The sequence below is a fragment of the Falco cherrug genome, chromosome 4 (genome assembly GCF_023634085.1).
Source record: "Falco cherrug isolate bFalChe1 chromosome 4, bFalChe1.pri, whole genome shotgun sequence".
Classification (NCBI taxonomy): domain Eukaryota; kingdom Metazoa; phylum Chordata; class Aves; order Falconiformes; family Falconidae; genus Falco; species Falco cherrug.
The window spans coordinates 18,716,070-18,741,446 of record NC_073700.1 but is presented as its reverse complement, the minus strand read 5'-3'; the positions used below and the strand labels follow the sequence as shown (position 1 = coordinate 18,741,446).

The following is a 25,377-nucleotide window of genomic DNA, read 5'->3' as shown; positions in this document are numbered from 1 at the left end:
GATAATCAACTAGTGCCTCTTGCATTAACAGTAATTTATTCTGCTGAAATTTTCTAATCCAGGTTCCAGGATTCCGAGAGTCATATTCACCATAGCTTCATCCACTAAGTCTGAAAAACCTAAAGACCACAAAAAAACCCTCAATTATTCCATTAAAATATTGATCGTGGGTTTCACTGCAATGCCAGGAAGAACCTTTCTACCACCCAACTTGGAGCAATTCAAACAACCAGCCAGACAATGGTTTAACTCAAAGCCATTTTCCCACATACTGTGTTCAAACATTAAGCAACAGCATCACATTTTTCCCCCTAAGGATGTCAGTGGCCCGAAGTAGCTCTGCATGAAAAGTTCAGTCCTCTTGCTTTCTGAAACCTTTCCAGTCTTCCAAGATGAAACAGCTACCACCTTTGAAAATCAAATCAAAATTAAGTTGATTAGGTTGTGATATATCATTCCCCATAGGGCCACTGTGAATTTAGTAACAGTTAAGCCTATTCAGTAACTTCTCCAGCTGCCATCTCTCCATCGCATATTTGCTCCCCTTTCTTTCAGCCCATAACCCAGGAAGAGTGGCTGGAAAAACACTGACCAGAAAGCCCAGGAGTAGGAAAAAGATGAAGATAGTGTTACTTGTACTGACTGAGAACGACAGGCAGGATTAGCTGATGCCAGCATTTCACCTTAGGACATAGCAAACGCAAGGAAGTGACATCAGTTCGCACAACAAAGCTCCCTGGTTACTGAATCCATCCAAAACCCCTTCTGAACTTGAAAACCAAGGCAGGTACAAGAAAGTTATTTAAGATCTGGCATCGTGACTGCAGTCTAAGCGGATCCAACAGTCATCTTCAAGCACAAATAGTTACGAAAAAGAAAGGCACATTGTACAGAATGAATATCATTTATACAGCTAGGGGTTGTTTTGCCCATCACCACAAATTCCTCTGTGTAACGTGACTTTTTATCCAAGGGAAAGACATGAAGCAGACCAAAAGAACAAAGTTTCTGTGGATCAGTGTTTTAAAACTGTACTTTAGCTATAGAAGCACATGACAACAGTATCTAAGGAAGTTAAAGAGAGGTTAGCCAAATTTGCTTAAGGAGACAGGAACTGATGTCATTGGCAGGTTAGGGCGTGCTAGCTACTGTTCCGCAAGTGTGGCTTTCAGACAGGACTCATTCCTTTGAAGTCCTGCATATTTTTTGGTAGGAAATGAGCATTTCAGCTGTTTACTTCCCAACACACATGCCATAAATTTTTATTTTATACAGTTACTGGGAGGATACCAAAAAGCATTGCAACATTTTCAGACAAGTAATTGAATGCATAAAATGTCAGACACAAATCTTTTGCTATGATTTCACCTACCCCAGGTGCTTCAGAGTGTAAATATTTTATGACTAACAGGCACCAATACCAGCCACACAACTGCATCTGACAGGCAAGTTTAAAATATGGTACTGTCATGGTAAAAATCTTAATTCAAGCTCGTCATATTTACGTCCACTTCTGCCATCCCAGTCTCTCCTAAGGAAGCTGGGCAGCACCTTCATAGGCACTAGAGGGTTTGAGATTGCTCACAGTAGGACACAAATGACTCCTCCTTACAGGAACTGTCAAAGATAGACACAAACTTGCCTCCAAAAGTCTCTTGTGCAAGACCTGGTGTAAAGACGTCAACTCAAGAGGGAGCAGAGTCATAGGACAACAGATATTTCAGCTGCCTGAAAGCCCAAAGCCAGTACAGACCATCTGAAGCCACCCCTGCTCCCAGCTTCCCCTTGCAAAGCCTCCCATAGCCCATGCACAACCATCCACCCTTCCTACAGCCCAAGCAAGACCAACACAAGATTTACCAGACCACTAACACAGTTCACTGTCGGCTTGAGAGGGTCACATTAGAGAAGTAAAAGTATTTGCCCAACCTTATCTTCCTCCTAAGGTTGCCAAGCACAGTGTTGGCCAGTGCCAGCTTTGACTTGCAGTCACATATTTAGAGCCTGAGCAGGACTATCAGTTACATTTCACAGGGGTTACTAATCCAGCCACTGTTCCAGCCCTCAGTAACCCCTGCTAGACCTGCACGACAGATTATTTCACTTCCAGGTCTCTGGTCCACTGCAAGCCTGCTGGAAAAACTGGCGTCTTGAAAGACTCTGCTCTACCGCCTTTCCCATGGCAGGGAAGCAATACAGAACATCAGCCCTTCTCCCCAGCAGAGCCTGGCAGGTCAGTACTACTAAAACTACATAAACTTTCATATGTGTGAAGGATTTAGAGATTCTGGGTATATTTCCAGAGCCCGCACCTGAACCAGTGTGTGCTTTGATATACAAAAGGAGGAGCACGAGGCGTATTTTTCCTTCCAGTCCTGCAGTGCCCTGAGGAGGCAGTTTCCACAGGTGAGAAGAGGCATCCTTCTCCACACCTGGTTTTGCTCAGGTTGCTCATCATTGCTCATTTGTTCAAATGTGAAGAATGCAAATGGGACTGGGTAAAAATAATGGAAACTTTTGTAGGAAGCGAACAAAGGAGAAAACAGAAATCAGTTTGATAGAAGATGTTGAATAAAAAGTAACCAGAACCTAGCTTAAAACAGAAGGAGACAGCACACACTGACTTGAAAATAAAAATCCTTATTACCAGCTTCCTAGAGACGTGGAGTTGCCCACACAGATAATGGGACAGGTTGTTTGCTTGTCCAGACTTCAATAAACAATTCCAGAAGCCTCAATTCTCTATGCCAAAGGCAGATTTTAACACAGAAAATCTACTTTGCCCCTGCATGGACTTGTCTTAACGTGTGTCATGCAACACTGACTTCTCACAGGTGAAACTTAAGCCAAAATAGACTATTTTGCCCAAACTGTGTAAAAAAAAAAAAAGGTAGAAGAAAGAGAAAAAGCCCAACCTGTTACTTTCATAAATTTGAAAAACCCATACCCTCAACACTGGTCTCATTTGTCACTGTGGGAGTTGTGAAAGGTTGCTTAGTTTTATAGCATATGAGACACTGTTTTGAGCCAAGATAACTTCAAATGTTAAGGAATACAATCTTCAGCACTTAGGGGCTAAGCAAAAAATGAGTTTGATTTAAGTCTTTCAAATCCACAATGCTAGCTTGTTAGAAAGAGCTGGTGTTCAGAATATTGCCTGTGGGCTACCGAAGTATTTATTTACAAATTTCGGCATTCAGCATTGAAACATAAGATAGGGAGAGAGATGTAAAGATGGCACTAGATCAAAATATATCAAACACCCAAAAGCCATAAACAGAACCGTTGTTATCCTTCTCTTTTTTAAATAATAGCTATTTGTAAACTCAAATACAACTCTTTTATTATTATGTTCAAGGGAGAAAACCTCCCCACTTTGAAGCCACACTGCACATCAGGAGGCTACCACAGAACAGTCTGGGTTGGAAGGGACCTTTAAAGGTCATCTAGTCCAACATCTAGATCCCGTTAGATACTTGTCTGAAGACATCTACACTTGTTGCATACTTGTCTAAAACGATCTAGGTGAAAGACTGCTACACTCATTGTTCACATAATTACATGGGGACTGCGAGGCTGGCAGCCTGCTTCCAAGGTCACTTACAAAGCACATATCAAGAACATGCCAGTAGTAATCACAGCCCAAATGTGAAAACATAAATACACCAAACCCAACCAGCGCCATGCAGCGCGTGCTGGAACAGCTTGGCCTGTCCATCTACTGAAAAGCCTTCCCACCAAAACTTTTAAAGGAAATGTCCAAAAATAAGAGTGAAAATAATTTTGAAAGGACCATTTATTTAAGAAACTACTGGGCAACACACTGGCTACGGCACAAAGGACCCTTTTTCTGGAACATGTCCGTTCTGAGGCTATCCACTTTACAACAAATACACAGCACCCTGAGAAGTTAGCAAGAGAATGAAGATTTTTGTTCATTCAAAACAGTTTAACGTTGTTAACGTGCCCTGAGCTTCTACATGTCACAGTTAATAATTAGAAAAACTTAGCCAGGCTTTACACCACTTTGCCTACAGCAGACATCACCTCATGTCAGCCCCGATACGGAAGGCTAGAATAAAGCAGCCTAGATACATCCTTTTTATTCACACTACTAATATGATCATTAGACACAGCCTAAAATAATAATAAATCGCTGACTTCATTTAAGTGAAGGAAATGCAAGCTGGCTTACCACCGAACTCCTTGATTTTTATCCTTCTGCTCAACGAGCTGTGATGTTATTTATGACTGTATTAAAACCTACCGAGTTATAATAAAACAGTTTCAGTACCTCAGAGTGCTTGATCATCATGTTTGCTAATGTAAGATAATCCAAGTCACCTTCATGCAAACTCAACTGGCTATTGATCTGAAGCATTCTGCTAAATACCAGAACGGAGATTTGAGGAGGGGGGAGACTTTGGCAAGGTGCAAAGGTGGGTACACTCCCTGTACAGGTTGGCAAGCCACTGCTCTGGAGGAGAATTAACCCAAGGGCCCAAACTGATGCCATAGAGCATCAAAACCAAAAGCCAATGCTGTCAGGGCTGGTTTTGAACGGTGGTGGCTCTTCCTAGGGAGTAGCGTTCTAACATCCAACACTGCCATTAAGCAACATCACATCTTTTTATTTCCTGACGTCTCACTAACCAAGTAGCTACTACAGCAGACACGATGGTAGCCACAAGAGATTAAAGGTAAAAACAGTAAGAAATTAAGCATGTTTATTCCACACCAATTTTAAACCCAGAAACCACAATGAAACTTAAGTGCTTTAGTTATTTCTTAGCTAAAGGAATGTTGCCATGGTACTTCTGTAACACAAAGACATATTTAAGGCAAATAGCCATTAAGCTGCATGACCTCACCTCTGCGCCCCATGATCTTATTCCCACAACAGTCAGACAGTACCTATCATTTGGCTCCCAGAAAAAACAAGACTAGTATCAGCTCATTTATTAAACAAGGAGGCCAACACTTCAGCCCTTTAAGATCTCGGGCCTTACATACATAGAGACATGGTGTCATGATCTATTTTATACTTACAAAAACAACATCCAGCCCCTCAGCCATTTTTGTAACCTTCACCACACCTGCTCCTCCACATCCATCCAGAGATGAGCTGTTGAAAACCCTTCTCCTCATGCTATTTCACATATGGTAGGCAAATAATTAGTTACACTGTGAAACAAGAAGCTCCTGTCCACATAAATGACCCTTGATCAGGCCAGAGGATGGGGTGCTTGCAGGACCATCACCTGAACCAGTGAAGTCTTTCACAAAAACCATTAGCTGTCACTAGCTTGGTTCATATTATAACATACTAAAAAAAAACCAACAAACCAGCAGTCAGGATCATTGCTTCAACAGATATTGCACAAGCGTACTCATCACAAAAACTTAAAAGACTGCAAAAAATAGGTTATATGAAAAGATGCTATTCCAGCATTTTCAGCATGTGAGCACATACAAGACCTCCAGCCTTGCAAGGGGCTACAAGCTCTTGATTCCCTACTACATGGAGTCCTACCAAGGTTGGTGTTAGGGCTCTTTCTGCAGGACAGGAATCTGATTTTATTACAGGGCACCAGACAAATTCCACCTTCCCCAACAACTTACAGAAAACTCTTTTCAATGGTTTCATCTGAACTTCAAAAAAGCACAAGCCCACAACTCACCAGAAGAGGCACAGTCACAAAACGCAAAGGAAAGTGTGTTATCGTTCCAGTTTTCCAAAGGTTAGTTACAAATAAGAATCGCCGACAAATTCAGAAGTGGTAGTTATGTCAGAAAATCAAAACATCTTTTGAAAAACAATTCAAGCCCTCCAGGCTTGATCTGAGAAGAATCCTATTTTAAACCGCACTTGACCCACACTAATGTAACCCTTCAAATGCTATCACAAGAACAGAACTATGTTCACAAGGGGAAGCAGGCACATTATCTTCCACTAAAGCCATATTTATTTACGTAAAAAATCATACCATCTCCTTCTAACACTGAAAAAAACTCAAGCAATATGACATGTATTATACAACACACAAAATTTTAGCTACCCAAGTTATAGTATGGGAACATAACACAACTCAAGGCAACCAGATGCTAGAGTTAGAAGGATGTATTTAGGGATTAGATGTGGATTAACTAGATCCAAACTCAGTCTTCCCCACCTTTCTTACCCTTTTTTAAACCTCCAGTATAAACCCATTTTAGCATGTCGCTACTTTACAGGGTGGAATAAATACTTTTAGAGATCTTAGTTTTTTAAAAATGCAAATAAGCTCACACTGAAGTTTATTTTAAATGAAGTAAAAATTGGTTTTGTATTGTTGTGTTTTTTGTTGTTTTTTTTTTAACACCCACTAGGAAGCGGAAGAGATGCCAGCACATCCCCAATAGCAAACAGTTGGGTTTGACAATGGCAGATGTAGCTGCAGCCGGTCCCAAGGACACCACAGCTAGCTGCGCATCCCCAAGCAGCACGGTACAAGATGTGGGACCCCACCAGGGAACAGTTCAGAACACCATATGCATTTCAAGCTATTGGTGTCAGATGAGCTGCAGCCTGCTCTCCCGGGCTGAACTCCCAGTAGCACTGGATAACACAAGGTCTTCTCATTTCATTTCCTCTGGCACAAGCATCTAATTAGTACTCATCAACAGCACTAGGCAAAAAGAAACTAACATGTAATAAGTGGAGGCAACTTGGAATTTACTTCAAAATCCCATTGCTGCTCCACAGTAAGGGCAGAGCTGGCCGGCAAAGGTGCCGGTTCTGATGTCTGGCTGCTTGTTCCTACCCCACCACATCAGCTCGCTGCTCTGACCCCTCAGTCATGCAGGTACCGCCGTCTGTAGGGCTAGATGACCCAGGCAATCAGAACCACTAACCCATTTTTAAAAAAAAAAAAAAAAAAAAAAAGTCACCTATCCCCAAACAGGCCTTTTTGTAAATCTCAAACTGCCTCAGTAGTCCCAAATAATTTTTAGTGTGGCCCCACAAATGCATGTATTGGCACAGCCATGGGGGCTGTCACTACCAGGGCTACAAGGGACATCATCAGCCACCTTTGCTGCCACAGTCAATGTATTGTGGAACTGTATTAAAAAAGGTAATAAATAATGGGCACAAATAAGGAATTAAGTAACAGCCAAAGCTGCTTCTGCTTTACCCCATCTGGTGGCCTATTGCTTATATACAGCTGGTAGCAATAGCTATTTAGGCATGTTGTCTGGAATTCCAGCTATTAGAGGAGAAAACACACAACTGGATTAACCGTGTCCCACTAGCACTTATCTGTTGTTATCCCCTGGGTCCAGCAGAAGCCAGTATGTGCCTCACTCCATACCCAAAGCGGAGCGTCTAGACACTGTGCGCTCTGATCACAGAGCCACCAAGACCCGACTCAGTCCTCAAAGCCTACCGCCTTTAACCAAAGCAGATAAATGGAATAAATTTTCTTGAGGAAGATGCAAGTTCAGAGAGAAGGGTTTTCTAAAGCTAATTCCTACAAACAGGCAGAAGCCCTGTCTATAAGCTTTTCCTTGTTATTTACGTTACACACCGCAGGGACAGGCAGAAGGCAGCTCTGAGCAGTGACCCACATAGGAAGTGGCGCTTTGCATAGAGCGACCACTGACTGAGTAAGGAGGCACTCCGGAGCAGAAGGCACCATTCCTCAAAAAGCTAAAGCACATTAAAAAAGGATAAACTCTTTTGAAAAGCCACAGTAGCGTGATTAAATACTTTTTCCTTTTACACAGCAAACCATACAGGGTTGAACCCTTAAGGAATATATGAACTTTCATGTGAATGGAGCCCATTAACTACCAGGCAATGAATGGTGCCTGTGGTCCAGATTTCATTTCCCTTTAGAAAGCAAAGAGGATAGAAAGCTTATGATTGCTACACACAAGTGCTGACTCATTCAAGGTCATTTTACTCCTTCCCTGAACAAATTGTTTCTTTGAGACCCTGGCTATTACGGTATTTCAGAAGAGTATAGTTTCAATGGGAGCCAAGAAGCAGAACTGTAAAACAGTCAAATTAATACCATAGTAAAATACTATCAGACTGCCCAAAGGATGACTTTTCAATTAGTAAGATGGTAATATACAAGATTGCCTTTTTTAACAGAAGTCTCGTTTCTCAGAATTTTCTGTTTAGCAAGAATTAGCTTTAAGGTAGTGTTTAACAAAGCAGGAATTAATTTAAAGCAGTTCCTGAAACGCTAACGTTGCTTCAACTGAACAGCCGTACCTCACATGAGGCTGTAGCAGCACTAAAAGCAGCTCTGCCCCCCCAGCAAAAACAAGCTGTCTCGCCACAAGCAGGTTTATCAGTCAGCTGCTATTGGGACAGTGATGCTGGTTAAAGGCAACGGTGGCTCTCTGGCTCGCTGACATGGGGGAACTGGAATAAGTCTTTGCTGAAAATATCACCCCCTGTAGCCAGGGCTCCCCAAACTCAGAAGAAGCAAAAACCTCACACACCTAAAAAGAAAAACACAGGCAGAGAGAAGTCACAGCCTTAGAAGCAGTTGTCTTAAAGATGAGGTTTAGTGTGCTGCTTGTAGGTCCTTGACAGGACCTTCATAAAGACCTGGGATAGGCAGACAGGCTGTTCTCTACACATCACTCTTGAAATGCACTCCTTTCAAGGGAGATTTCTTATAAAAGAGAATTTCCATTAGTTGCCTGTTTATATTTTCCTCTGAAAGGAGGAGAAAGTTTTAATTAATTAGCAACCATTCAGTCCACACACCAAATTTTGATGATGCCAACCAGGAACTTCCTCGTGATTTTTAGGATGCCTGAAATAAAAGCTTTGATCCACCTCCCTCGACACACAAGCTTCCTCTCAAATTCATAAATTATTTCTGATTCCACATCAGAATAACTTCTGGTTTGATACTTGTGGTGGTGTTCAAGGCCAGGTTGGATAGGGCTTTGAGCAACCTGGTCTAGTGGAAGGTGTCCCTGCCTATGGTGGGGGGTTGGAACTCTATAATCTTTAAGATCACTTCCATTAAGATCCAAACCATTCTGTGATTCTATGATACTGCTACAAGCATATTTTACTATAGCAAGTTTATTGGCAAGGCCTTTTGCTGTAACCAGGAAAGAAAAAGAAATGTCAGTGTTACACAGGGAAGGGAAAAATACTCTGAAATTCACTCTTAGGATTTCCTGGAGCTTGCAGCAACGAACCCTTAGGCACAGACCTTTTAAAGATACGTAGGTGCCTGACGACTGCTGCTGCTGAGACTCCAAGGTCTGCTCCAGTGACAGCTCTCAGCACTGCCCTACCTTCAGCATCCGTAGCACTCTCACGGCCCGTGATGCTTTCTGGCAAGCGCATCTGCCACCCTCCATGTGCAAAACGGGGTGAGGGCAGAGAGAGGGAGGAGGACACTGCTCCAGGACAAAGAAATACTTCTTCGAAACATTAGTTTCTTTAAACACACAAGACGCATTCCTGCTGATGTCAATGTTTTCATTTGGAGATAAGACACAGATTCCAGCCAAGTCAGTAACAAAAATGCTGTTGTCAGAAGCCAGGGCTTCAAGTAGGTGGGTTGCCTGAAACCAGTGCATGGCTTCAGGGTTGTGTAAGCCACATTCATTTAGAAATACAGTAATCTCCACAACTTTCTTCCAGAAAGGTATCACGTACTAGCTCATATTGTCTACAAAAATCAGGATTTGTAGCACAAAAGCAGGAAGGGGGGTATAATTTGACACGGTGCACTTGTGTCTTAAATAGCTTTGAGGATCGGGAACGTTCCATGGAAAACATGCTCCAGTTCTGTCGCTTAAGCTTTTTCAGCACTCTGGTCTTACTTGCTGAACAAATTTATTACTCCTACTGGACACCAGTAGCAGGTTTATTTAAAAAAGGCAGCCTGCTTTTCACAGACTTTCTAGCAGTAATTGTTTTTACATGCACTATTACATACAGCACTTAACCAGTAAACGGCTTAAAGGTACCTCTGGGATACTAGTCGGTAAAAATAAAATACAAGAACAAAAGCAAACAACATGATTAGAATAATGTGTCAAAACAATTCTTAACACCCGAGTATTAGCCTTCATTGGTGAAAGGAATAGTCTAGAAAGACAACTTTCCCAGCAGCTGAGAGCTTTCCCAGCACACACACACTTGGAAACCATAATGCCATCTGCTGAGAGATGATGAAAGTGCAATGCAATGAATGACCGAGTCCTCAGTGCTTCCCAGCATTTCATGTACCAGTTTATTCACTGTAATACTGGTGTTGAAATGCTTGCTGCTCATGATCAAGTTCAAAAGGAAGAAAGAAAAAAAAAATCTGCTTGAACTGTAATTTACCCAGGAATTTTCAAAGAACTAGCTGCAATTGCAACTACTGATATTCAGTAAGTCAGGGATACTAAGTCACAGAGGTCCATAGCAAAAATATGTTATGTTAAAAAGATATGATGTGGAAAACCCTAACTATTAATTTGGTGTGGACATTCTAACTTTACAAAAACACTGGTATTAAATAGTTATGTTGGGGGGGGGGGGGGGGAGTGCTAGGGTTTTTGTTTGTTTGTTGTTTGGTTTGGGGTTTTTTTGTTGTTGTTGTTTTAAAGATGCTCAATTTTCTGCTCCACATGATTACAAGCTGGAGAAAACGTTCCTGATTCTGAATCACATTAAACTATAAAACTTTATTAATAAACCTAAAAATAATGAACAAGTTAAATATATTTTTAATATATATATATATAAAATACAGAACTGGCATCCAGTGGAAGTGCTTCTAACAACCTACAAAGTTGAGCGGTTACCCCAATACCCCAGTGCTCTCTCTGCAAGTGATTGGAGTCAGCAAATTATCGTCATAGTAACAAAAGGATTGCTAAGAACTAAAAATGGTAGAGCAATAGTTTCACAAAGACCATCACTTTTTAATTTTTTTTTCAAGTTACTAATCTGCCAAGCATATAAAAGAAGAGACACAGTTTTGCTGGGTCACAGCAGCAAGTAACAAACGCAAACTCCCCCAGAATAAGCACCATCCCAGAGGTTGCAAAGGGGATGTATGGAAGGCGAGAGAGAAGGATGTTTTTTCTTGTTTGTACTGAAACACTATATCCAATTCTGCCCCAAACGATAGTGATGAGTTAGAGGAAGTTCAGAAAAAGTCTTTTAAAGGATTCAAGATCTGGCAAGCAGAAGGCTAGCACCACCTGCTTTTCCTCTAGCCCACAAGTTCCACAAGTGTTGCAACACAAGTCTAACATTAATTATTAAAGGCAAATTAACAGTAATAGTAACTTAATTCTTTGAAGTCAGACAGAAAGACCTAACCAGATCCGCTGGCCAGCAACTAACTGTTCATGAAACAAACTCAAACTGGATACTGCCATACAGGGATATTCTCCCAGAAAAGTGCAGAGGCAGCAATGTATAGATCCAGTTCTAGCCTGATCATCTCAATTTCTGAGTAATGCTGTTCCTATCTATAACAAAAAAGTAAGAATGCTGCATGAGTGTTTTCCTAAGCAAATACAAACCAGATGAGCTCTGTCCTCAATTCAGAGATAAATTTCCACTACAAGCACTTACTAAAAGGAATCATTTTGCTCAAAGAACAAGACATGCGGCTGGCACTTATTTCCAAAAGATAAAGGGTTAAAGCAGTTACCCATTTCCTCAACTGGACGTCTACTACTATTGTAAAGTCTGTATTCAGCTGAATTCCATCAGGCCATGCCTTCTTAACACATTTTGACATGTACCTCTTCAAAATCTTGGATTATTTTTCCTCCTCTCTGCCTGCCTCTCCGTCGTAGACACTAGAAATAAATACAACCAAAAAGCCAAATGGTAATCCAAACAAAGTAATATTTAATTATCAAGCTGGGAAGACTGATGACGGGGCTGAGTAACTTCTTTTTTAAAAAATCAAAACCACAACACACTTGCCAGGTCCTTTACAGACGACACAATACTGTTTTTTGTTTCAAGTTCATAACTTGGCTCTTAAAGTAGTTGATAATGAACCAGCAGGCATTATTTTAAATCAACCAGTTTTATTAAATGAGCCAGAAAGGAAAGAGGCAGGGCTAATTACCAACATTCCTTGATGAATTACCTAGCGGTGTGTGGTAAATCTCCGGGCGTCTTTGTCTTTATCCCCAAATTTATCCCTTACTTATTTCTCAAGAGGTTAAAGGACATGGGGCTAATTAAGGAACCAATCCAATGACAGACAGAATCATTCGAGGTAAGGCTGGTTTTCACTCTTTCAAGCTTTTGCATCTCTGCCTGGTACTTCTTAATCTAATTTTTTTAAAAAAGAAAAAAAATATTACTGCTGAGGAGGGGGGAGGAAAAGTGCTAATCTTGTCACGGTCAGGCAGGTTGAAATTGCCATGCAGTGCTGGGCAAAATGCTACATATTTGTAATTTAGCCAATAAGAAATTCCTTAAGCCTCTCTTGAATGGCAGGAATGTCTCCAGCTTGTCACTTTGAATTCATTCACTCACGAGTTCAGCATCTCAGAGAATAATGCTGCCAAACTAGCTGAAGAACTGAAATATTTGTGAGTATACATAATACCAAAAGATTAATTTAAACAGGTCTGATTTTTCACATTTAAAATTTAACTTCTATTGAAGGTATCACCAGAGGCTCCCTACACCTCCAAACTAGCTCCCCAGTGTCACGTGTAGCTCTGGCCACTATTTTCTGCCAAATTAAGCCTAGGACTCGACAAACACAACTGCAAGGACCAGCACTCACCCTCTTCATACATCCTTGGCTCAACCAGTAGAGTGGAATAAGGTGGTTTTGAAATTAACATTGACCAAAAAGGACTTAATACAAGCTGTTAAAACCTGTTAGCTGGTGGGCTGTGGAGCCTCATCAATGCTTTTAATACCCACAACTATGGATACCTACAATTCTTTAGGAAGATTATCTCATCTTCTGCCGGTCTGAAACAGCCACTGACACATGGTGAACCACCATTTTCCCAAGGTCTGGTAACTCAGCCATCAGATAATACGTCTAGACCGTTAAAAAAAAAAAAAAGTGCTTTGAAGCCGTAAGAGAACACTTAGTAAGTTCTCCTTAACTTTACGGATGTTACCATGCCAGCAGGAAGACAGCAAATCCTCAAGACCACCAACCAGGGTATAAACCACCAGAACCTTCTGAAAGGCAATCACAGCTTGGACCTCCAGATGCCTGTTTTGTTTTGTGTGAATACACCTTTATTTCCTCCATGTCAAAACATTATTTCGAACAACTAGGTAGCTACTGTGAACTTGCAGGGCAACAGCTCTGTGGTAAGGAGCAGTTTCTCGCCAACCCTCCACACTCTGCTCACAGCATCAGTTGCCCAGGAAATACCCTAGCCCCCCAGCAGCACAATTCAGCAGCAGCACGGTTTGTCCCACAACTTTAAGAGCTGTATTTTGTGCCACAGTGACCACAGCTGAAGAGCCAAGACAGAAAGATCAGACATCTTTGTCAGCAACAGCATTTCTCTTCAAGAGCTAAGCAACACATGTATTTGCATCCATACGAAAAGGACATTTGGGACAAAGGGTGAAAGCAGTGCTTTGCACTAGCAGTCAAGCAGTCAGATACATACACAAAGTATGTTGCCCCCTTGAATTCCATGCATTTTTAATGTCTAATAACCTAGGTGTTAAGCAAGAGTTTACATTTTACCTCTATTACTAACCACAGACATCAAGCACCAGTGCTTGTTTTGGAACAGCTTTCAACCCACTAAGCAAGCAAAAGATTTAAGGCCTGAGAGATACTTTTACGTACATGAAAGCTTGGGAGACAAGGCAGGCTTTAGTGGTCCTGTAGTTAAATGCAACTTTTTCTTTATGAAGAATTTGCTGTAGGCTTAAGCTACGTATACCAGAGTCACTGAGTGTAAGTAACCTTAGTTTAAATGTTCTGTCTGAAGTTCACCAAGACTCAGTCTGGCAAATCACTTGTCTAAGTTCTCAATTGCAAAATACACACCACTCTTACTTAACCTACCGGCACACACTACTATCTACCATTGTCAGGTTAGATTAAATTAACTTTTAATCAGATAAGTGTGTCCACAAACACACATTTGCTGTAGCAGATGCTATACGTGTTTTATCTTGACATCCCATTGTTCCGGTTCTTCAGAACTGTGAGATAAGTCCCCTATACAATTAAGTTTTATGGTAACTGCTACACCAAGAACGCTATTGCTAACTGCACAGCCTTCCCTGCTAGGCAGGGCTGCGTTACCACCACAGGTCACTCTCTGTAATAAGTACACTGGAAAAGGACTAGTAGGAGGTTGGGGTTTTTTTATATATATGTCCATAGTCATTAACATCACTCAGCAGGCATGCCTGGCATTTCAAAAATGAAGAAATACAGGGTATCTGATGCAAAGAGCTTATCGTGGTGGCGCATTTAAAATCTGAATGAACAATGACACAAGGGCCAAGGCAAGAGGCCAGCCTGGCCGCCTGCACCCTTCCAAGCAGCACAGCTGCAACACTGCACTCCTGTCTACTCACAAATGCTGTGAGGGGAAAGCTGAGCATGAAACACAGTGATGGGATGGCATTAAGAAAGAGATGAATGAACCCCCTCTGGTATCAGTAATGATCAGCCCACAATACTGCCATGAGATGGTCAAAAACTCGTGGAATAATAAAGCAAGAGTGGAAATCCAGTAAACAGTATCTGGTTCTAGGCTTTGAAAAGGAGAGGTTTCAGCTTGGTCAGGACCACAGGTGAAAGAAGAAAGGCCACGTTGACAAGACACAGCAGTGGAGAGCTGTAATTCTAGCACCAGAAGAGCAGTTAATATCTACCATGAAGCCACCAACCCAGACAGCACAGCATGGCAGGAGGAATCCTAAGCAGGGTCCTTAGCGGCAGACACATTTTAAAATATCCAGCAAATAAGCATTGTTGTATGCAAATACACTATTAACAATCCATTAATAACAAATATTTAAAATGTTTTTGTTGCCTTTATTTTCATACGTATCATTTTATATACATGTTGGAGTGTACTGCCCCGTTAGTAAGGGCAGGCGCTATGCGGGAGCAGAGTTCACACCCAGAGAGGAGAGATCTCAAGCTGCAGATCACGAAAGCAGAACCTGCCTTGCCCAGATCCCCTGGGGCAAAGGAACTGTTTGCTCACTCTCCAGAAACAAGGATAAAGGGGATGCCGGCATCCTGAAAGGGACCTGTCATACCACCTGGAGACCTACTTTTATCTTATTACTGCAAAGTATTTATGCAGTGCCCAAAAGACACCTGCACCACTGCAGGAACATGCCAGGTCACGCAGCAAACACCCACTGCGGGTTCTCACCCCAGCCCTCGAGGCTGTACTTGGCAGCAGCATCCAACGTGGAGCTGCTCTCAGGCAAGCATCTCTCATCTCAGCACCTGTAGCAAAGAGAAATTACCTTCTTAAACGCACAATGGCAGACAAAGAGAGAGGAAAAGACACGAGAAGTCCAGCAGATTTCTTACTGTGCTATTTGTTTGGTACGACAGCACGCGGGAGGAAGTGGATGTACACCAACCACATCCTCAGGAGCATTTCCATGCAGCAGCAGGAACAGACTGGGACAGGGACCCCACCATTTCACAACACATCCAGTTTAGGCTTCTATCAACCCTTGTGCACCCCATTAAAAACACAACAGCACAAGCCTCACATCCATGCACCAACTGAGGAACATCAACAAATAACATGGGGAGACAGAGGGGAAAAAGCGTTCACCCTCAATTTTTCACATGCGAGACATGCAGAGGGCTGGATGTCAGCTGCCCACTGATAATGTTTCCAGTCCTGCAAGAACTGGTAATGTTTTCACAGGACCTGATTTGCAATTCTGTGGGCCAGTGCTGGCCCTGAGCCTCCTTTCCAGACTCCTGGGGATGTTCCAGTGCTTCTCCCCCGTATGGAGGACATAAACCCGCTCGCACCAGTCACAGTTTCTGCAGTGACACATTGTGTTTTGAGCAGGCAGGTCCAAAGTGCTTAGGGGATTGTGTTATGTTTGTTCTGACCAGTAAACTTCATCCAGAAATCAGGAAAGGCACTACAAACCACCCAGCAAAGCTACAAGCCAATTATTATAACATTTCTCAATGAGCAAACAGGCAAGTCCCCACTCTTCCCTCCTCCCCCAGCCCCCTTTGAATTTCTGCAATTAGTTTACTTTCTGGACCACTGCGAACTCTGTAAATAAGACTACTTAAAAAAAAAAATTAGCAGAGAGCAATCTTCAGAGACAAGCCTTAACCAACACCTCAGGTCTGGCTACTTCTATCGGCAGAACTTTTCAAAAACAAGTAAAAGATCTCGCAAGCCTTGCTTGGGGAAATAAGGCGCAATAGCTGGTGATTTCAGCCTTTACAGTCATTCCTTGCTTTTTCCCCTGGATCTTTTAGATGAATGAAACCCCTTTTCTTTCTGTGTCTCTTAAAAGCACATAAAGGGGTGATGAGCCCCATACCCACACCGCTACAGTGCAGCTTTGGTGAAGATGCCAGGAGGACATTATGTAAAACTCTGGTCATACAAGACACTATTTCTGCCTGCTGAACAACAACAACAAAAAAATCTCAAAATTAGCTGTCTGGACTGGTGTAGAAGATTGAAAACTATGCGATGGACAAGGCCAGGGTACCACCGCCTGTCAGAAAGGCAGGGAGTTTCCTGCTGCTGTCAGTAACGCGGCAGGTCCCTCACTTTGCAAGGATCCTGCAAGTTGCTTGGTAGGAAAGGAGGCTGGGAGCAGGCAAGGAGGAGCATGAAAGACATGAAAAGCAGAACCCAAGAACGCCATCACATCAACAGGAGATGCCTCTAAATAATTGTCAACAGACAGCTGCTAGGACTACAAGAGGAAAGCTAATCCCACAATAGCAAGCAGGAACACAGCAACAGATGCAGTCCAAGACAGCTGTGGGGAAGCTGACTAACGGACCAGCTTCACTAGAAACCAAGAACATACTCTTTCAATGTCCAATAGCCAAGGATTTCACCACCTTTAACAAACTTTAACTCCACAAGGTATGGGATTAATAGCAGTTCTGTTTTGCAAAGGGATGACTGAAGGGCCAAAGGACTAACCTATCATCAGGTGGCAGTGACCACAGGCAGGGACCTGATGGATGGATGAGCTCCTCAAGGCTGGGGCTGGCGCTGCTTACAGAAATGCAGCAACCAGCTCCCAGAGATCAGCTCTGGAATACTGAAGTTGAGAACAGCAGCAATGCTTCTGCTCCAGCAGATAAGGACTCCTACCAGACAAGAGAATAACTGCAATCTACAACAAAAAGAACAGCTTCCTAATACCAGTTAAGTACACAAAACTAAAATACACCTGTATGGAAGAAGCTGCTCCATACCACTGAAGACATCTTAAGACAAACTCTCTGCAAAGAAGTTAACTTTTCTAAATAAAAATACAAACTTTGTACCTCAGGAATGGATCCTGAGCCAACATTGATAGGGCCTGGAGCAGCTCCAACAATCAACATTTTACATTATACACTCCTATTTCCAAGGCAGAGCAAGAAGTTGAATTGCAGAAGTGAAGAAACTCTTGCGCCATGTCTCCGTAGTGTTGGTCCTGAACCCCAACAGGAGATGGATGAGAACGTGCTTAATGATAAACCAGCCCGTACATCTGTGAAGCTCTGCAGAAGGATAATTGAAAGCTGTAACAGATTTTCCTTTGGCTATTAGATTCAAAGAGATACTGTTCCAAAAGGATTAGACCTACTCCTAGTCCATCTCTTAATTAGGCTGCACATAAGCAACACAAAATGAATTCCAACAGGTCATTTCCTACCTTACCGAGCTACATTACTTGGCAGAGAAGTGATGCAATAAGTCATTACTCAAGAAAATAAAATCCTATTTATTCATATGGCCTTGAGCATACCACATTATGTAATTTGGAGATTCCTATGCAATGTGACATAGATTCGTTATGTATTTCTTCTTTCTGTATTGTTTCTAAAGGAACACCTCTAAAACAACATAAAATCCAAGCTCATTAACACCTTTGGCTTTTTTTTAAGCTAGTCATTCCAAACTACCATCCTCAGACAGCAGGTATTCTTCTCCTTCTCACATTGTGAGATATGGAAGAAAAGGGCAAGTCACACAATGTAGTTACAAACACAAAACATTGACAATTTCAACAAGCTTGGAGTTGGGTTTTGTGATGCTAAATTCCCAAATAAACAAAACCAAACAAAACCAGCTACTACATTTGGTCTTATTTGTTTGTGAAGTTATTCTCAAAAAGATCTCCTTTAAAGTAAGTTGCCTTGCAGATTAACATTTCTGAAAGTGTAAAAATCCCCTTTTTGTCTATCTCATTCTTTAAGGTCACTAAATCCAGACCATCTGGATAATAAAGCTACCAACTTAGTTCCCTATTTATCTAATTAAAACTTCTGTACAGCTCATACGGAAAATTTGTCTACAGCTAAAAAACAACTGAAGTGTAAAAAGCAGCTACAGGGAAATGATGTCACTCATACAGTGTTACTGCAGGCAGAGCTGGCTGTCAGCGTATCGGCACCAGGAAGACCCTGATTTATTGTTAATCTCATTTTTTGAGCCAAATGACCTATTTAAAAAATAAAATATTATATGGACCTTTCAGCCAAATCCTTACTGTCACTGAAACATTGTTGGTAAACTTTCAGCAAGAGCATGACCTCAAGCCTGGTATTTTGTACTTTTTTTTTTTTCCTTTTTTAAAGACTGGTCCACTTTTTTCAATAAGGATAAAAGGATGAACCTTTAGCTGCTTTCCTCCACCAAAAACACAAACAGAAAAACTATGCAAAAGCAGTCTCTCTCCTCTCCTAGGCAGAGACCAAGAGGACTGGGTTTTGCTAGTTCTGACCGTTACTTATGTAAATGCAGGTGATGAGAAGACAGGCACCATTTCAGTAGCTCACCTTTCCACAACCGTCACCTTCAACGCACAATTCTCTTTCACCAAGAGATAGCTGCTGCCAGTTACTACTTTTAATTTACAAGCTAGTTAAGGACACATTCTCTTGGCTTTCAGCTCTACAGGGTGATGCATGCTGCCATTTGGGCCAAAGATGAGTGCAGGGGAGGTGTCCTCCCTCTTCCCAGGAGGCCCTCCTCCACCAGGAGGAAAAGGGGACAGATAACTTTTGCAGTGCTGAAGGATGAGGATACACGTTCAAGTCCTCTGCATGAAGACCCCTAGCTATGCTCTAGCCAGCTACAGATTTGCATGCAACTCCTATGATAAGCCAGCTCCTACTAAACCCATGTGCAATAACTGCACATCACCTTTCGGCTGCAAGGTCTTCCACAGCTTGTCCCTCAGAAACGAAGGGCTACCTCCCCTTCTTTCTTATATAAAGAGGCAAATGTAAAATGAATAATCAAGACAACTGCTAGCACTTCAGTACTTTAGTCCCTTTCCTTAACAAAAAACTATTTCATAGCACCTACACATCTGCTGGATCTGAATTATAGCTACAGTGTCATAACCTGGAAACAAGTTTAACAAACTGTTATACACAAACATTACACAACGTTGCTCTTCTCAGTCAATTTTTGACTTCTTTACTATAGGCACATGCACATACACTCAAAAGTATATCATATTTAATTTTTAATAGAAATGTGTGTGTATCCATATATAGAATTCAAAGTTCAAGTATTGACTTTTTGCTCCTAGATCATAGACCATACTTGAGTATGGCTCTAGTGTCCCAATTAATATTAGATTTGGCACTGTCACCACAATACCATAACGCAGATTCAATAAATAAAAGCACCCTACTCATTTCCTCCATAAACCCGTCACACAGACTGCCTCAAAATCCTGAGCCTGCAAATCTATTTTAAAACTAAATCTTTGAATATATATCATTGATATATAACAGCAATGAGCGAACTACAAGCGGATTGTAACCAAGTTCAAATAACTTCTCTATTAAGAACATGCTTACTGACTGAAAGCGGGTACTCAACATCAGACTGCAATAAAAAGATTTAGCAATAGTACAGAGCAAATAGATAAAACTTCAAAACTAATCAAAAGTTTACTTTCGTGAACTATGTCAGCAAATTTCTCCAAAACATTTTGCATTCTTTCACTCACACATTTCACACTGCTTTACTCTACTTGGACTTAACCAGCACATGAAATTATCTCTTTTCTTATAGCCATTGATGTTTTTCTCCCCCAAGTAATTAGCAAGCTACATGCCCTTTGACAGAGGAATACTAACAAGCTCCTACAGTTTCCAGTAGGACAAGGAATCCAAAGCTACTAATAGCAAACAAGTCATTTAAGCAAAAAAGGATTACAAAGGCTTGTTGGAAGAGGCTGAAAACTCACCCATATTTCAGATTACAGCTTTCTGAGGAGCTCTTTTGTAATGAGTTTTGACTCCATTTTACGAAAGTATTTAGTTGTTTTCTTTTAAAAAACCAAAACATGATTTGAATATCTATTAATAGTTTCTTCTTTTTGAAAATAAGGATTTTTTTCCGAAGGGAAAATGACGGAAACACTAGTTTTGTAACAAAACCTCTCTCCTAATATCTCAAAGTTTAAAGAAAACAAGTCACGCAAACTTTTTAAAAGAAGTTTTCCATTCTTCACTACCAGGACATCAATATAAGCTCCAGATCAAGCCATAGCGCAGCTTATTTGCAAAATTTCATTGCCAAAAATCCCTATTAACTGTGTGTCTATTAAAGCACGCTTAGATGAGCGAGAGCTCCTGAACAGAAAGGCAGAGAGACTGGCGTACCTTGAGGACCTCCATGGGTACCTGGGTGGCAGGGGGCAGGCTGGTGGGGACGCTGACGTTGATGGCAGGAGTCTGGCTGACGGGTACTCGCTGCTGCATGAACTGGGCTGCTTGCTGCTTCTGCTGCTGCTCCCGACGCTCCTGCTCCTGCATCTGCTCACGCATGAGCTGCTGTCGTAGCAGGATTCGTGAGGTCATGCTGGAGGAGCTTAAGGGAGGCTTGGAAGCGCCAGGATGCTCGGAATTGCTGTGGGAAGACCAGAGAAAGACAGCTCAGCTTCCACAAGCAGGATCGCAGTTCCAGCGGTTGGAGCTTGCAGAACTACATCAGATCATGGAGCAGGATGGGCGAGGATATGCCGCACCATGCAAGGGAGAATTCGGAGTTGACCTACTTCAGGTACTTAGCAGCCACGTTAGGCTGCCTTAACTTGACTGCAGCTAACCATTTCCAAATGCCAATATTCAGCTGTAAAGAGCTATTTGCTGTTTCAATTTTTACAGCAACCATCCACAAGAAAAACAAATGCTTTTACAGACACAAGCAGGCACTCATATTCTTTTTCAAAAAAAGTAATAAAGGGCCATACCAAATCTAATGATAGGTATAGATAATAATCCAGGTCTAATGATCTAGCTCAAAAATAAATAGATAAAATAAATCTACCTCTCCTATGAAAACACAACGTAACAAAGTTCAGTTATTTCCTGCAAAATACTACCCCAGGGTTGGATTTGGTGGTCGCAACACTCTTCACAGCTATAAACCAGACACACACACATATGCCCCCCCACAAAAAAACAAAAACCTCCCCCTTCATGCCTACCAGCATCTTCCAAGCGCAGTGAGATGCAAGAACAAGCAGAATCAACAACAATAATGGCTTTATTTCAGTTACATTTTTTATAAAGCGTGTCAGGTTGGTGAGAGCTAGCACACTGCACTGCTTCACTACCTAAGAGCTGTTTCTAAGCCATCAGCGAGCACAGCTTCCTACTTGAGAGCACGGGACAAACCAGGGGACATTGCCATGGACTGCAGGGACACCTTCTGAACAGAAGCATCCCATCATTTTGTTAGCCCTCTGAACTGAAGCCCATTTATAAGACATTTCTGTAGCATAAGGCTGAACAACTAGGGTATGTAAACACCAAGCTGCACATCCTTTGAGGGAAGGATGTTGGAAATGGGTAATATATGACTCCATATAAGAAAGAGCTACAGTGCATATAATTCACAATATTTGGTTTCTGATTCTAACTGCTGCAGCTGGTAGCCGTCAGCCCGTGGAAAAAAGGGCTCATTAGGCTGTAACAATGCAGGACCATGCCTGGAGAAGCCAGCAGTGATCCTTCTGCTCCAGGAGGAGGCTGCTCTTGAAAACCCCACCTCTGGCTCCAGGGTTTCAGTGCTACCTGCAGGATGCTGACAGGACAGCTTGCAAAGGAGTACAGGAGCCAGAATCCCTTCCAGGTCTCACCTGGAGGCTGCAGGCACCACGAGCTACTTGTGCTTGGGCAACCAGAGCCGGTGCTGCTGGATGTTTTCCAGCTTTGTTTAGGACCGATGCTGAAAACTGTTCAGCATAGAAATGGAAAAGGCGAACCTACACTTACTCCCCCAAGAGATCAAACTCCTGTTTTCCAGAGCACACATTTTGGGGGCAGGGAGGCAGGGGACCATCTTGCTATTTAAGACCTGTCAGGTTGAAAGATTCACAGAGACACTGATCCTTTTGATAAAACAAGAGAAAACCTTTGTGGTGAAACTAATGCAGCTGTGGAATAATCGTACTAATTAGCTGCTCAAGACAAGTCATTTACTGTGATACTTGTAAAAAACACCACCCTTTCAATTAGGGGCGAAGCATTCTCACATCTAAACGCAGCAGCGTGTTTCCTGGCTGCACATCTGAACTACTTGCACAATTCCAAACCGAGGAGATGCTTTATTTCCATGCCCAGGGTAGTTATAGGTCAGCAGTCTCCTCATTTTTTTTGATTACACCCCCTTGCCAGGAAACAAGAATGAGCATCCACCCCCAATATATGTACATTTATTTATTTATGAATTATATACATGTATGACTGAAGTGTTAGTATTTTCTTCCTGCTCACCAATACTAATGCACACCCCACTTCCGAGACCATCCTAACAGATGAGCAAAAAAAGGCACTCAAATGCTGCCTTTAAGCAAGGATTCATTCTTCTTGTGTCAAGGAAAAGCTTATTTTGTCACACTAAGCATAATTCTCATTTGTGTGCAACTGGCATTTACAGACACCTAATGCTGCAAAACTGGTAACCCAGCAGTTCCTCCCACCTTCTTTCATTTTGAACTGTTTCTCCACCTACCAAAGCCAAGCGTGCTGAAAACCATCTCAGAAAAACCTTCCCATATACTAAAATTTTGGGGAATGCGATGGAGAAGGAAGGAGAAATGGGTTTCCACATAAGCTTCAAGTATTGTACCTTTAAAAGAAACAACAGTCCCAGAAAACACGGTTCCTCCAAACTCCCAAAAAGCAGAGAAGCTTGCAAGCTTTATTTCTTTTGCAATGATGCTCAATATTTTAATTCTTCACTGGGAAAATTGTCTTAGCTGTAATTAGGCAGGTAGCACAAGGTCGGGCAATGTATTTTTAAACAAGTACCAAAAGAAGAGCAGGCGCCAGCAAGGGGAAGAGTCTGATGTTATTCACACCCAGATCACCAGATTTTGGTGGCCAGATGAAGGGGGAAGCAAAAAGCTTGAGAGGAGATTACTGAATGTCCTGCTCACTATTATTTCAAAGGGAAAGCCAGAAACCAGCGCATCTACAACAGAGCTACAAGCTCAGCGGACACGTTGTTCCCATTACAATTTTCAGCAGTGCCGAGGTGCAGAAGCCCGAGCACAGGCAGCACGGGCAGCAAGGCGCTGCCAGACCCCAGCCACAGCCAGCAACGCGCTGGAGTTCAAACAACGCTTTTATCTAGGCTAAAAGCTGCTGCACAACACCTGCCTGCCTGACCAGATGCTCCTGTCACAAGCACTGTGAACGAAGCTGGCCAAACACAAGGCAGCTCCTGCCACGCAGATTTCCCGTTATTTACGCCCCGGGGGCTGTAAAGCTCCTCCTGGGGCTGGGCGGTCCCACCGCACCAGGCTCCTTCCACTCCCCACCAGTGGCACTGATCAAACATGGAAAATGGTTTGAAGCTTGGTTCTCCCATCCTCTAAGCCTGTCCCACGCACAACACGCAGGCCATCTGCCCGCCCGACTGCCCTTCCCCCCCACGCCTGCTCCTCACCGCAGGATGATCCGTGCGAAGCTCCGCAGTGCAATGGAAGACTGTTCCAGTTTCATCACCATGTACCCTCCAGAGCAAAAAGGAGCAGGTTTGTCAGAAACTCAGTTTTCCAAACAAAAAAGCAATTAAAAACCTGTTATGTTAAAAGCTTCATCCAGAGAGTTTTGAAATCCATATTTTTTAAAGCTTCCTGACCTTCAGGCACTGCCACACAGACAGACCTTCCCCTGACCAAGTGCCACCTACTGCAAAGCAACCCAGGACCTGCAGCCGGGGAGTCACAACTCTCCTACATGAACTGATTCACCCCCGGATTATGTAGAGTCAGTAACAGAGCCCACACACACACACACACACACACAACTGATACATGATGTGATCTAGATACTTCCTGCAAACACGGTTTATGGATACCACTTAATTGCAATAAATGAAACCAACTCATCCTTTTAATTGACATATGATTAAACCAGTTATCCATTAGTGTTCTAATAAGTATAGTGTAATACAGACTGAGAGTTATTAGTTATGAGTGTCATGTGCCAATCCAATTAATCATGAAGTGATAACGTTTTATTAAATAAGTTTAATTTAAATATCCTTTGCACAGATGCCTGGGAAATGTTAGTTACTGCACTCAAGTTATAAAGCAGGTGGTCATTGCATAAAAGGCAACTGATCAGATTAAAATCAAGTTTGATTTTGTTGCCATCAACTCAAGAGACCATACCTTTTAGAGCCTAATTTACCTTCCCAGATACACACTGATTATTTTATCTCTGTCTCCTTGGACAAAAAGGCAACCTCATCTTTTGTTGCTTGGTTCTGTTTTCAGATTCTTATAAATTGATTGAACAAGTTCTCTGGTTCACATGCATCATTTGAGTTGTATGGTTTACATGAGCTATGTATTCATTCAGAAACTTCTCTGGAGATTTTTAACCAGAAAAAAAAAATATTTCATTCACCTTCACTTTTAATTTACTGGGTTTTATATATATATATATTTAAGAAAAAAGAAAAGCCTCCAATGTAAGGTTTCTTAGACAAATTACAACAATTAAAAACTCAGGCCAAATCCTCAAACCCAAAGCTTCCTCAAACAGAGATGAACAAGAATCAAACAGAATGCATTAAAAAAAAAAAAAAAAAAGCTTTCAAAACCACTTGCTGTGGGCAGGATTGCCTACCCTGCTCTAAGCAGAGAAATGGCACACAAGAGGGAGGCTGTTGCTC

General features: G+C 42.1%; 1 protein-coding gene across 4 annotated transcripts in view; it reads right to left on the bottom strand.

The window, feature by feature from the left end:
• Positions 1 to 25,377, bottom strand: part of MITF (melanocyte inducing transcription factor) — a 110,194-nt gene that overhangs the window by 28,715 nt on the left and 56,102 nt on the right. For all 4 annotated transcript variants that reach the window (XM_055708352.1, XM_055708353.1, XM_055708354.1 and 1 more), the window contains exon 2: positions 20,847 to 21,093. In XM_055708352.1, coding sequence (XP_055564327.1) covers positions 20,847 to 21,093 — 247 coding nt within the window. The remainder of the gene's footprint in view (positions 1 to 20,846; positions 21,094 to 25,377) is intronic.